The following is a 13,251-nucleotide window of genomic DNA, read 5'->3' on the forward strand; positions in this document are numbered from 1 at the left end:
TGTGTCACTCTTCTTAGTCTTCCTCTAGCCTCCTTCTGGTGAGTGAATGTGAACTGAGGAACGCGAATCTGAAACACACATTTAAACCCGAGGCTGAAGAGGTTCAAAATAAGGTGACCCTGCAAGTGTGATCAGATTCATAAAAAATGGCATTGGAAGATATCTGTTGTTTCTGCCTATTTTACAAGCAGTGCTGTCACTCTTCGGGAGGCCGTGCAGGAGAACAGAGTGGCTCTCGCAGTAGAAGAGCGTGGTGATGCAGATTGAAAGAAAAAAGCAATTCCTGTAATGAGCTTTACCAAGTATTACTAATTTCTTTGACGTGCAGGCCACTTTCTGCACTCCATCAGCACCAGAGAGAAGGGAGTGCAGCTAATGTCGAAAGCGATGAGGCTGCTCTTTTGCCCCACTGCTTTTTCACCGTAATTCACGGACCCCTCGTTAGTGCTGGTGCCAGCTCTTGCCAGGCACCGGCTCCGTGGCAGCCACTTCTCCAGCGGGGAACGTGCTGGTGCCTGTGACAAGTAAAGGAGCAGACAATGTGTTCACCTGTTCCACCAGTGGTGCTAAACAGGGGAAAGAAGAGCTGCCACTTCCCCTGAACTCGATGGAGTGTGCTGAGCCTTCCCTTGCCTACGGAAGCCCTGGAGCAGCTACAGGCCGTGCGGCCCTGTCTGCCCCGCCGGGAGCCGAGCCGTCCCCTCGCGGGACCAAGGGGCAGGGTCTCCTGCTCCAGGCACAGGCAGGGGTGCAGCGGGTGAAGGATCCACATCTCTGGCACATCTTTGCCATATTGCTTTGAGCGAAACTAGTTCAGCAGTACACAAACGTGCCGCTCCAGCTGGTGGATGCAATATCTGATGGCCCTTTCCGTCCCGGGGGATGGTGGGGCATCTGTAAGAGGGGGAGGGGGCTGGGAGACAAGGAGGAGGGGAGAGAGATAAATCAGCAGCCTATTTTCTTGTATTCAGAGCTGAAATAACATGGCTAGGTGGAATAGATGCTGGGGATGCCTCTTCCCACCTCATTTGTGATGCTCAGGACGAACCTTGCTCTGCAAAATTACAGTAATATGAGCCACTTGCTTCTTTTTCAAACTTAATATTCCAACAGCAAGCAGGAATGTATTGATTTAAGCATAATAAAATTGTATTTATGTAATTTTAATTTATTTTTAATTCTGCATTCAGAATACTGCCAGACCTAATTCTTGCCTGTTTCCATCTTTCAGACAAAGCCAGGACCAATCAAGGCAGCCAGTTCTCACCCTGAGCGCTCTGCTTTAGTGTACTGCTACAACTGTTCCCGCAAAGGACACTTCGGATATGTAAGTCTCAGCAGCCTCTGCCTTGGTGTTGAGGATACCCTTGGGGTAGAAATTCATCTCTGACACAGTGTGTGGTTGGAGGAAGGAGCTGGAGGAGCCAAGCTGGTGCTTTACAAAGGGCCGCTCTAATGAAATATTTGTGACTTTGCAGCATTGCTGCAATCAGTGGAGGCCAATGCATAAAGCGATCTCGCCCATCTAATTTAAAGATATGGAGGAAAAGAAAAGTTACTGTCTCTCTTTGGCAGATTTATTCATTTCTTTTTTAAACACTAAATCAAAATGAGACTGCCTGGGAAAGAGAATACTGATTGGAAAACAGACAATTGCTGAACATAGCTTTTTTTCTTTTTTTTTTTTCTTTTTGTTTTCCCGTGGATCATAGGATGAAATATTAGTGCCTTACTGCCATGTTCAGTATCATGTAAGGTTTTTCACCAAAATCAGTCCAACAATTTGTATGCCTATTTTAAGAATTTTCTGGTTTTGCCTGCTTTTGATGATCCTTATTTGTACTTTCTTAGCTTAATTCAACATCTGCATTAAGTTTGACATCATCCTTCTGTAAGTTACACAGCCTGGTGAAGGAGGGCATCATGAACTTCAGTAAAACTGGCTTCAGTGAAAACTGGAGATGTGCTGCATCTTTTAGGACTCCTTGCTGTTGTTCCTCACCTTTATCGTGACACCCTGTCACGACAAATACAGCTCTCTACCTGCAAATATCAACACGAAACGAATGTTAGCTCTTTTGTTTTATGGAGTAAGTCCAGGAGCCACAAGTATTCTAGAAAATGAATGTTACTCACGTGTTGGGTGGGTTAAGTTTATAGTTTCCTACAGCTTAGAGATAGAAAATTCCCAGCGATTTCCTTCTTTCTCTCCTGCACGCTCTGTGCATCGATTCCAGCTACTGAAGGTGTATTCTTAAAAGCTTGTTGCTGTTTTCAGCTAAATAGTTAATCCCTGTGGGGAACAGTGGGACAGGTAGGGCAGGTTTGCTGAGATCTTCTCATGGTAAGGTAAGCGGAAGATTTTTAACACCAGGCTGTCCTGGAGACAAGTGAAGATTTTCCTCCTGAAGGGTGGCATTGAGGCCACCGCGCAGGTCCGGGACACGCTGTGCCTGTGCAGGCAGGCTGGCAGGGGCAGGCAGTCGAGGCTCGGTAAGAGAGGAGCGTCTGCCAGCGGCCCGGAGTCAGCCCTGGCGCGGCAGCACTACCGGCAGTGCCTCCGCCGCGGCACCCAGTCCCGGTCCTCGGCTTTGCCTGCAGGACACCCGCTCAAGACACAGCTACACCAGCGGCGGCAGTGTGAGACCATCCCATACAGGCATGGAGACTGGCTTGTTCCGCCTGCTGTGGAGTTGACAGAAGCTGTGAAAGTGGCACTGAAACTGATCCAGCTGAAGAAAACTGGAATCAAACCCCTGACAGTAATATAAACACCAAAATAAGCATAAACAATAAAAACTGAAGTGACAGGATTGAAGAAGTGAGACTGATTGCTGGCAACCGATAAGGAACATTTTACTAAACTGTCAAAAAATGGCATTCAAAGGAGACAGAGCCATAAATGGATACAAATAAGGCTGCTGTAAAAATAATTAGTAAATGTGTGGGAGGAACTAGTAGTAATTACTTGGATAGAAAATGGATAGAAACTATATAAAATCAGTAAGGGAGTAAAGTGACTCGAGGACAGCACTTTATGGCTACCAAATTAAAGAGGATGGGACAGTATTCTTACTAGCTTGCGATGAGCAGAAATAACCTGAGCAATGACTGTCAATAACAGCACAGAAGGGCAAAAATACCAGATCTTTCTATATGCACACAGGAAAATGTTCAGGACACGCATTGGATTATGTAATGATAGCTCAGTGTGTGCCCTCAAACCACTAAACCTTCCATCCAAGAACAGTGGAGGAAATTGCACTGGCAGCTGGCACCTGCATCTTCACAGCGGCCCAGCTGGGCAGGCAGTAAAAGCATCTGCGACGGGCAGCTCTCCCTGGCCAAGAAAACTGAGGTCGTGATCAGTGACTGAGTTCTTGCGGTCAGCGGCTCTGCCACAGCCTGAAAGATCTCCTGTAACTTAGGGGGGAAAAAGGGGGGGCTTTTGGTAGAGTTTTTTCAAATGTAAATATTTTTAAGCAGGTAAAAAATCCTCGTGATGACAAGTGTCTCGTAACGTTTTTCTACTTCTGTACCTCAGGAACCCTGCTCTGTTGCTTTTTTGAGGTCAGCAAACCGACCAAGAAGAAAAGGCTGGGGTTAGTTATATGTAGATGTGCCATAATCAGTGCAGTCCATTTCCTTTCGTGTTACCATTTAACCTAGGTTAGGAACATCAGAAATTCCTTTCCTTTGCTAGAAGAGACCCTTCCCAACAACAGAGGCAAGAATGAAAAATTTGCTAAATCCCAGGGTTAACTGTGCAGTTCCAGTAAGGAGGTCATTGCAGATCACTTCTTGATGTTTGTAGAAATGGAAATCGTTAAGACACAAAGGTCAGAGGTCCCAACACCTGGCAGTTACATTTCCTGAATTTGCTGTATTGTTTATTAAGACAGTCATGCTTTTATGCAAACTAAGGATTTAATAAGGACGAGAAATCTTATTTAGTTTAGTAGACTTCACATTATTGTTCGTTTCATAGCAATCCACACGTCCAAAACATTGTGCCTTGTGGTCCACAACAAAGACGTACTCATTTTAAGGGGCATCCCCATAGGAAAGTTAAGAGGGAGGGCAGGTAAATGAGGGACAGCCCACTGCATTACTGCGGCTGCAGCAAGTTCTCAAGGCAGCGGGGATAAGGAACGCGCCCGTATCTGCAGATGTGCCTTGTGTTCACGTCCCCACGTGGCAATCACAGGGAATTCCTCCTGCAGGGTGGTGGCAGGCTCTGCTTTCCCTCCTCTGTATGGTTCCTCCAGCGCTGAAGACTCTCCCCAGAGTGTTGAACAGTAGACACGGCGGAGCAGCAGAGGCAGCTTTCTTCAGAGGGGTGGATATAGCCAAGTGCACGTTGGTATCGCCGAGCTGGTTTATCAATGCAGTGGAGATAACAAGGAAAAGAGGAGCGGCAATTTGGGTGGCATGTACATTTCATTCACTAAGGCTTCTCTGTCAGCATATTAACAAAAGAAAAATCGTGAATGGGCACATGCCTGCGGAGCCCTAGATTTGATGTGGGATCTCAATCAGTGCGTTTCACAGGTATCACAGAAGGATGAACGGGTCTTTGCATACGCCTGCATAAAGCCAATCTGTGTTGCATTCAGTAACTTCTTTGGCAATGTTTAGGGATAATATTTTCTTTCATTTATTCCAGATAGGCAGGCAGCTTTGTGCCTAAAGGCCACTCTCAGGTTTCACTCATGTGAAACACAGGTATTTGAAGTGTCATTTCTCTGTTTTGTTTTTCTCTCCTCTTGAATCTGAGGGGGGTATATGCAGGACCCAGGAAAGGTGAGAGAGGAGGTTTCTTTGTGTGGCGATAGCTGGCTGTTGAAGGTATTTGGCATGAAATCCAGTCCATCTTCCAGGATATGCCTATCTCAGATGAATAGCTTCTGAGGGTGGCCTCAGGCGACGGATGGCCTTGTGTGCCCCCTCTAGGGTCCCTATCAGCCTGATTCTGCAGGGGGTAAGGCTGAGCCCTCAGGCTTGGGTAGGCTCCAGCGTTGCTCGTCCACACTCCTCTGTGCATGCGGAGACGAGGCAGACGTCACGCAACCTAATGGTACCCTTTTGGGGGATGCCACAGAGAATAACCTGATTCTTCATTTAATTTCAGCCAACCAAAGGGCAAATACAAGCTGAGAAATATGAGTTACATCTGAAATGCATCTTTTATGTACTCTGCCTTTAAAAAAGAGAGGAGAGGAGGCAGAGGACACATGGGGAAAGGGGGTGCTAGAGCTGGCACTGAGCGGTAGAAATGGCAAATGCAGGAAGGAAAGCTGCGTAGCTTGTGGTGGAGACATCAGGGTGAGCAAAAGCTCCTGACAGTTTCTTGAAGACAGCAAGGCCCAGAGTTCATTAGGTCTGGGCAGTGTCCCAGAAGCAGAAAGACGATACTGCAAAGCACAGCAGTTAACAAGCAATTTACAAGGAGAAGAAAGCATCAGTTCGTATCACATCGTATCTGGAAAAAAAAAAGATAGAATCATAGGAAGCATCCCAGTTAGCCTGGTTTGCAAGACATTGCTAAAACGTTGTGTACACCTGTGAAAAAATTCACATTCCTGAATCAAGTGTTCGGGAAATAGGCTGACGTATATGTGATGCAAGAGCCAGCCCCTTCCTCGCCACAGCCAGCTGTTTGGGCTCTCCTCCTCCTCCCTGCAGACCCAGCGTGCCTCCGCGGCAGAGTCTCCTGCAGGGTTTGCTTTTCTCTTGTATGTGTGAGAACGTTGCACACAGTTGGACTCGCGACTGGGGCTGCAGATGGGCTGTGTGGGGAGGATGCTACCACTGGCTCCTCATCGCTCGCTCCTTCCCTCAGGGTCTGCCATGTTTCTGCACAGACTTTCACCCCAAATGACCCAGGTTAAAAAAGCTCCCCTGCCGCTCCTAGCGTTACTTGTCTTTTGAGGAGAGCGGGCGTGTGGCTGCACTGGGCGACCGGAGGGAGCAGCGAGAGCGGGCAAAGCGCGGGGTCGGGCAGGACAGCCCCGTTCCCAGACCCGTCTGCCTCCTGTTTACGCCGTGCTGACCTGCTTCTGGCCCTCTGCCATCAGCGCTACAGATGTGTAGTCATTGCGGGAAGACACGGGGGTCCTTCCCTTTGCTGCAAGAGGACTGCAACTTGGCTTATGTAGTACGTGTTTTTCTGCGTGCACAGGAAAGCTTATTGGATGGTAATAAAAGTATCAGCGTTTAAAGAGTTACTGGCCACATCCTCCACAGGTACAGACCAGCACCTGCAGAATCTAACCCATTGCCCTTCCAGGAAAATCGCAACTCAGACACATCTAGTGACTTGAAATGTGTTTTGCAGGAGTGCTCAGAAAAGCGGATGCATGGGAGCATGTTCCCTACTTCTCCATTCATCTACTACTACGATGATGAATACGATATCAAGAAAAGAGCAAGCAGATTACAAAGAAAGGCTGCAGGTACAGTATATTTTGGGAGACCCTTCCTGCCTCTCAGTTCTTTGAAATACTTTCTTCTGCACTAGAAATATTGTGGGATTATTTTAATGTGTTGGGAAAAGCTACAGGTGTTTGAACAGGTAGTCTAATGGTAGTGAAAGATTTGTGACTTTATTCGTCTGTGTCTATCATGGAAATTTATTGTGTCAAAGCCACTAGGTGGGCATTGTCAGGTGTTTTAATTCCAGAAAACCCACTGACATTAAAAATGCTATAAACTAGCAGGAAGAGGATTAAATTTAAGATTCTAATCTGTTGACAGAAAAGAAAAAAAGGAAAAAATCTATCATAGATTTTTTTCTAACTGTCTTCATATATACATAGGAAAGATGTGATGGCTCGGGCTCTAGGTTTTAGGTTTTCTGCATGGGTATTGAGATAAACTGCTCTGTTTTACAGAACTGCAGGAAGCCGGCCTTCTGCCAGAACAGTCAGAGACACCACGGCAGGAAGAAAAACATGGGGGGCACAGCCGTAAGAAAAAGAGCAAGCCTTGGAAAGAACATGGGAAACATAACAAACATGGCATGTGTCACAAAAAGATAAAGTTGTCCCGGGCAGAGAAATCCAGAGAAGAGAAACACAGAAGTGATTTTCAAATCAGCCACAATCTGGAAGAGGACTTCCCCAGAGGGTGTAAAAGGCAGGCTTATAAGGGCAGCAAAATCCGTCACAAGTCCATTTTCCAGGCGTTCTCAGGCAGCAAGACTGCATATGTGCAGGAGCCTCTGGAACGTGCCAAAAGGAAGAAGAAATGGAAAAAGCAGAAAGACGCTAGTCCTGATCTCGCTGAGAATTTATTCCTCATAAAACAGAGGAGGAAGAAGTCCAAACAGAAATCCTTGTGACGAGGAAGTAGATGGGTGGCACTGGCATTTACTGGCTCCGGCTCTGCATTCTGTTTATTTCTGTCCCTCTGTAGCACACTGAATTCGCGTCCGTCCCTGACCCCAGTGGGCATGTCCAGGCACCAGTCACGCATCCAGCATCCGTCTCCGTTCACAAAAGGGAGTGCTCGGCCCGTCGTGAACAGTCCACTCGATGGCGGGATGCAGTGCTTGTGCCTGGAGTGGCTGTACTTTTCAGCAGTCCCGGAGCAGGCTGTACTGTGACGTTATTTTCTTTGCTTGGGGGGTGGGGGGTGGGGGCAAGGGGGCCATGCTGGGTTTGGTAGGTTTTGTTTCTTCGCCGGTGAGATGTTGCTCTGCCTTTCAGAGCAGGCTCTGCTGCTTGGGAGCACAGCACCTTTGGAGCTGATGCTGGAGAGACGCTCACATTAGGAGGAGTCGAGATAGAGACCGGGGATGTGGATGTAGAGCACGTTCCCCGCAGCCACTCGGTCCTCTCCAGAGTGCACCTGGGCACTTCTTCTCTTCTGTCCCTCCTGGAAGGTGCTGCGAAGTTGTTGCCTTGCCCTTTGGGTCATGCCAGTCTCCCGCCTCGTGCTCCAACATGGTGTCGTGGGTCCATCACGATCAAAGCCACGGTTCGGGTGCCGAGCGCAGGCAAGCTCTGCGTGAGCCCGTTCTCTGCCCTGGCCGACTTGTCAGCGCAGCAGGAGAAAGCAGCTGAGAAATGGAGCACAGTTTACATCTCAAATTAAATATGTCCTTGTTCCCCTTGATGTGGAATTTGTTTCTGGAGAAGAGATAGCAGAGTATGAAAAATGTACTTGATTCCAGACGTACTGTGCTACAATTTAATATTTTTTTTAAAGACAGTTATTTTTGTACACTGGAATTAAACAAGTGTGTCGTTAAAAGCTCTCTAAGAATAAATGCTTCATCAAAGGAACAACCTAAATAAAATTTTACATGTGGGATATAAAAAAGTAGGTTTGTTCTACATTTTCTTACATTACCAAGCATAATTAAAAACACTGTCTGCTTCTCTTTCCTGAGCTGAAACTACATCACCTCTGGCAAGAGATTTTCTGGTTTTGAAAAGGAAATTATATATACTCTACTCATTCATGACCTACTCTATACTTTACCACCCCTTTTGCTGAGCAATGGATGGTAACGAACAGCACGATCTCATAAAGGTACATCTCCTCTCTTAAATCTTACTAACAAACGGGGCTTTGGCTACGGTTGTGCTTTAAAATTAGAAAGTATTTGTAACCTGTGCTAATGCAAGGGTATCTGAGGAGGGGAAGTGGGTACACCAGAAAAAAATCAGGACTGTCATTCTGCCAGTAGTACCCCACGCTGGTGCTCCCTAAATTCATCACCTTTTTGTTTGGCAAAGTCACCGGTGAGAACACTGGTATTTTAGTGGCCGCATCACCTCATCTCAGAGGTGTTTGGAGTAGAGCTACGCCTACGCAGTACTTGGGAACCTGATGCCCAGTTTTGCTTAAGCGTGCCCTTGTTGACGACTGAAATTTACTTTTGCTTAACTTCATTGATTACTTGATTGAAAAGTTATTGATGATATTGAAAATAAATCACTTTTAGCCCTAATGAAAAGAAGTTATAAATAAATTCTGCTCCTGAAAAGACTCGCCCCTAACATTGAAACTCATCGTTTCCCATGTGCTGTGTTTTACATCCCTTTTTGTTTTACATCCCTTTTTATTTATCAACACCTGGTTCTATTTGAATAAGAGTCTCCAGTAGCCTTGAGCTGAACCGGCGTGCGGACTGGTAGACAGGGAAGGAGGGGTAAGGAGATGAAGTGTTGAGATCAACTCCAACTTTTCTGATGCATCGGTTTGGTCATGTGGCCAGCAAAGTTCTTTAAGATAAAAATGACTCAGTGAAATTGTGGCCTCACCATTCTCTCCACTGTACAATAGTGTGGTAAGGACTGGTCCATGCCCTGGAGAGTTTTAAGATCCTGCATGCCTCTCCTTTACTGAAAAGCATCAAGAGCAGGTAGTTTTCTTCTTCACTGCCCCAAAACTGAAGGAGCTGTGCTTTCAGCAACGTCCCAGAGGCCAAGGAGAAAACTGTGAACTGCAATAGCATCTAACAAGAGATCGCTCTGAGCCCTCCGTCTGTTTGTGAGGTGTTTTATGGGTGCCATGTGGTGTGCCATAAAAGAAATGAGAGTTGCTCTTGGACATCAAGGCCAGCTGAGCATTATTCTGACGGCCAGTGGGGTAGCATGTGCTGGAGAGGTTCCCCACGAAGACCTTCTCTGCCTGTAACTGCCCTCGTTTCGCCATTCTCGTCTGCATTTTCAAAGGAACCTGCAAGGAAATAAAAAGTGTGATTTACCCTCCTCCAGGGATTATGCAATGGCTTTACATGATGATGCATTATTTAGCAGCCTGGCCAATGTGAGAGGTGACATCGGTAGTGGGAAAATTATATATGCTGAAATCACTCAAGACAATAAATTCTATCAATATTCGCATTGCTGTGCTAGTGAGGCTGCTGTAGGAAGGTGGATAGACCTGCTCGGGTGGCGGCGCAGCCCCTGAGCGTAAGAGCTGCAGATGCCTTTACATTGCCCGCGTGCAATGTCGAATGAAGGTCAGATGTGAGCGAGTCAGAGTTTTTCCTCACTGCCCGTCTGAAGCTACGGTGCCTGGCGGCTGGCAGGACTTAAGCCAGCCAGCGCTCCCGAGTCTGATGCTCAGTGGCTTCAGCCAACAACACTTTACCTTGGACTCGTCTGCGGAATTTTTCAAAACCAGTTATGTGCTGGCTGTAGATTGTGGCCTCTACTGTCACTGGCAGTGGCTGTTGCCAGCACCAGGTGATACCTTTGTGGCGGAAACGTCTCCATCTTTCCCCCTGAGTACTGCAGCTGCCCCATCCTGCAGATATCTAACCTGGTGTTTGCTCTGATAGATGTCTGTTGCTTGTGGTTGCAAGACCATGAGTAAAACCACGGAGAAAGTGGGGTATTTAGGACCATGGGAAGAGAAGAAGATAAACCAGCAACATTGGGAAGCAGGTGGGAGCCAGGTGGAGGAACTCCTTCTCGCAGCCTTGCAGGCAACGGCCAGGACCTGAGTGGGGAGCAGTGTCACGGTGCAGCTCCACGCTGAACATGAGGCAGCAAAGCTGTGGTAAAAGAAACAGGGTACTACAGCAACATACACAGACGGGAGCATTAGCCACAAGTCCACTTAGGCCACGGCAGGTAAGACAGCAGCTCAAATACTGACTCACGTCAGGCTTTGCAGATCAAGACAGAGTGAAGCTGCTCTACAGGGCCCACCAGAGAATGCAGGGGAGAATCGGAGGTTCTAGGTGATGCAGCTAGCAAGGAAAGAATGGCATGGTTTTTTCTAGAGAAAATCAGATGGGTAAATAAGGTGTGAAGGAAAATGGCTGTTCTTCGTATGGGGGTGGGTAGGACAACAAAGCACACACTTAAAGAAGAGAAAGAAAGATGTAGCTGAGACACTGAGAAAAAAGACCATAAAATGGTAAAGATGACAGTGGAGTGCAGTGGGTTGTCTGAGGAGGGCGTGCTGGTGGGTTTCAGGGAAGAGCTGGACAAACATCTGCCAGAGATGACGGGGTGGTGGATTGAGCCGGTGAGTGTACGGACCGCTGAGCTCCCTCCTTCACGGGTGTCTCCACATCCTGGTCCTGCCGCCAGCAGCCGTGCCCTGAGCCGCTCTCGGGCAGAGCGGGGTCCAGCAGGCGCGTGGCCAGGCACTGCTGGAACCCAGAGCAGGAGAACCGAGGCTCTTACATCCCACCAGCTGCACGGGACTGCCCACGCAGCAATTGCTCCCCAGATGGGGTAGTGCCTGAAACTCAGTGCCCCACATCTCACAACCTGCATACCCCGCTCCAGCTTCACGACCTTCCCTCAGGTGGATGCTGGAGCCGTCTAACACCTGGGAGCAAGGTGCCACGAGACAAGGATTTGTCCCTTGCCAGCCACCAGGGCTGCAGCAGGACCCTCGTTTGCAGACACGTTTCCAGCCCTGTTAGTGAACTTTCTCCCTCCAGATCATTACACTCCATATGGACCGGTCTGGAAATCGTCTCCGCTTCCCTGCTGGAGAAGCACAACCAAGGGTCTGGTCTGTTGGCCCATGCGGTGGGCTCCACTCCCAGGGCTCTTTCTTCTGCCACTTGAAACAAAACAGTTGCGTCTGGCTACCAGTGACTCCCAGCACTACCAGTACGGGCTCTGTCTAGCAGCTGATGAATTTTACAGACATTAGTGTGAAAATAATACAGTTGCAGATGTTTTTGCATTAGATGAGAAGGACAGGATAAGGAAAATGGCAAAAAGGGGAGATGGGTATTCCATCAGCGAAAAATATCACCAGATTAGGCACTAGTTAAAGGAAAGCACTGCATTAAAATCCTGTTCTGGACCAGGTGACTTGCAGACTCTTACTTTCATCAAGCTCCATTTTATCCTATTAAACCAAAACGTTCTTCAGCCTGTCATTCCTCCCACCTGCTTTTTTCCCCCTTCCTTGAAAGAACTGTCAGTCTTTACTCCAGAGATGCCTTGGACTGAAAAACATGCTTATCCCAGGAGAGGATGGTGTCTCAGGTCACAGTTGACGTGCACTGGTGAAGCAGCATGAGGAAACCTACATTGCGTGAATAAATAAAGGGCCGTAGCTCAGCCCAGGCTCTGTGGAGGAGACAAGATGGATGGATCAAAAGGTCAGAGTCGTGTTTGATAATGGGGGCAGTTGTCCCAGGAGTGAAGAGGGGAGGAGGGAGTATTCGGTCTATAATTTGTTGCAGCCACTACACAGCAAGGTTGAGGAAGGAAGGGATACTGTGATTTGAGGTATACATCTCCACAGCACATCAGCGTGCGCTGGAAAGGAATTAAATGTGTCTTCGTAACACAGCGGAACAGAGGGCTGGCTCCTCCTTGAGGCTTTCTTTTCCCTAAAGTCTGCCTAAAAATATCCATCTCTCAATAGCACGAGATATTGTAGAATCTGCTGGGAAAGTCATTTAACCAAGCGTGTCTGAGCTACACGGCCACACTGCACCGCACCACTGGGAGCAGTGACCACCGTTCAGATGCCAAGAGCCGCCCCGCGTGTCCCTGCGAGTGGTGACACCTGGGACACTGCGGCTGCGTCCAGCCTGGAGCCCGCACGCCCAGCCCCAGAGGAGAGGTCTGAAGCCCGCAGCCCAGAGGGGACCCGCTCCCACGTCACCGACACCGTGTGGGTCTCCAGCCAGATCGTTGGGGAAGCACCAGGCACGAGCAGCATCCTCCTGACGGCAGGGCTAAAATTCGGGGCTTCCCCCGACAGACAAGACTGTGACGGGTGCAGGGTCCCGTGCGGGTCTGACCGGGGTGTGTACCTCCTCTGGGCTGTCACCATTCCTCCAACAGCAGTGATGGGCCATCTGTTCTGGACACCACAGCTCTCCAGTTTGTCAGGAAGCCAGTGAAGGTGTTTGCCCCAGGGGGGTCCCCGCAGCAAAACCTTGGTTCCTGAGCTCCCCATGGCATCAGGGCACCGCAGGACGCAGCCGTGTCCCAGACCTGCCCAGGCAGAGGCTGCGGTGGGAGCAGATGGAGTGTGGTGTCCTGGTGTTGAGGACGTATGGGCTGGTGGACTGAGGAGGGAGCGATTATTGCCCCATTTTTTTGTTGTGGAGCCAAAGCCCAGGCACGTGTGCCCAAGACCTGCTGCACAGCCAGGCGCTGAGCACAGGCATGGCCCCCATTGCCCCTAACACCATCCTCCTTACCCCAGGCAAGGAGCTGCAGCTGCACCGCTGGCTCAGCAGGCTTGGAGCTTTCAGCCCTTGCTCTTTGCCAAGACGTGGTCTCTTGCTGTGAGTCATTTGCAGGG

At 48.6% G+C, this 13,251-nt stretch overlaps 1 protein-coding gene across 2 annotated transcripts in view; it reads left to right on the forward strand.

Annotated features, from left to right (window-relative positions):
* Nucleotides 1–8,319, forward strand: part of ZCCHC7 (zinc finger CCHC-type containing 7) — a 116,064-nt gene extending 107,745 nt beyond the window's left edge. For both annotated transcript variants that reach the window (XM_074570586.1, XM_074570587.1), the window contains 3 exons: nucleotides 1,232–1,327; nucleotides 6,338–6,455; nucleotides 6,894–8,319. In XM_074570586.1, coding sequence (XP_074426687.1) covers nucleotides 1,232–1,327; nucleotides 6,338–6,455; nucleotides 6,894–7,342 — 663 coding nt within the window. In that variant the 3' untranslated portion in view covers nucleotides 7,343–8,319. The remainder of the gene's footprint in view (nucleotides 1–1,231; nucleotides 1,328–6,337; nucleotides 6,456–6,893) is intronic.
* The last annotated feature ends 4,932 nt before the right edge of the window (nucleotides 8,320–13,251 follow it).

This window comes from Larus michahellis, chromosome Z, assembly GCF_964199755.1.
Source record: "Larus michahellis chromosome Z, bLarMic1.1, whole genome shotgun sequence".
NCBI classification, from domain to species: domain Eukaryota; kingdom Metazoa; phylum Chordata; class Aves; order Charadriiformes; family Laridae; genus Larus; species Larus michahellis.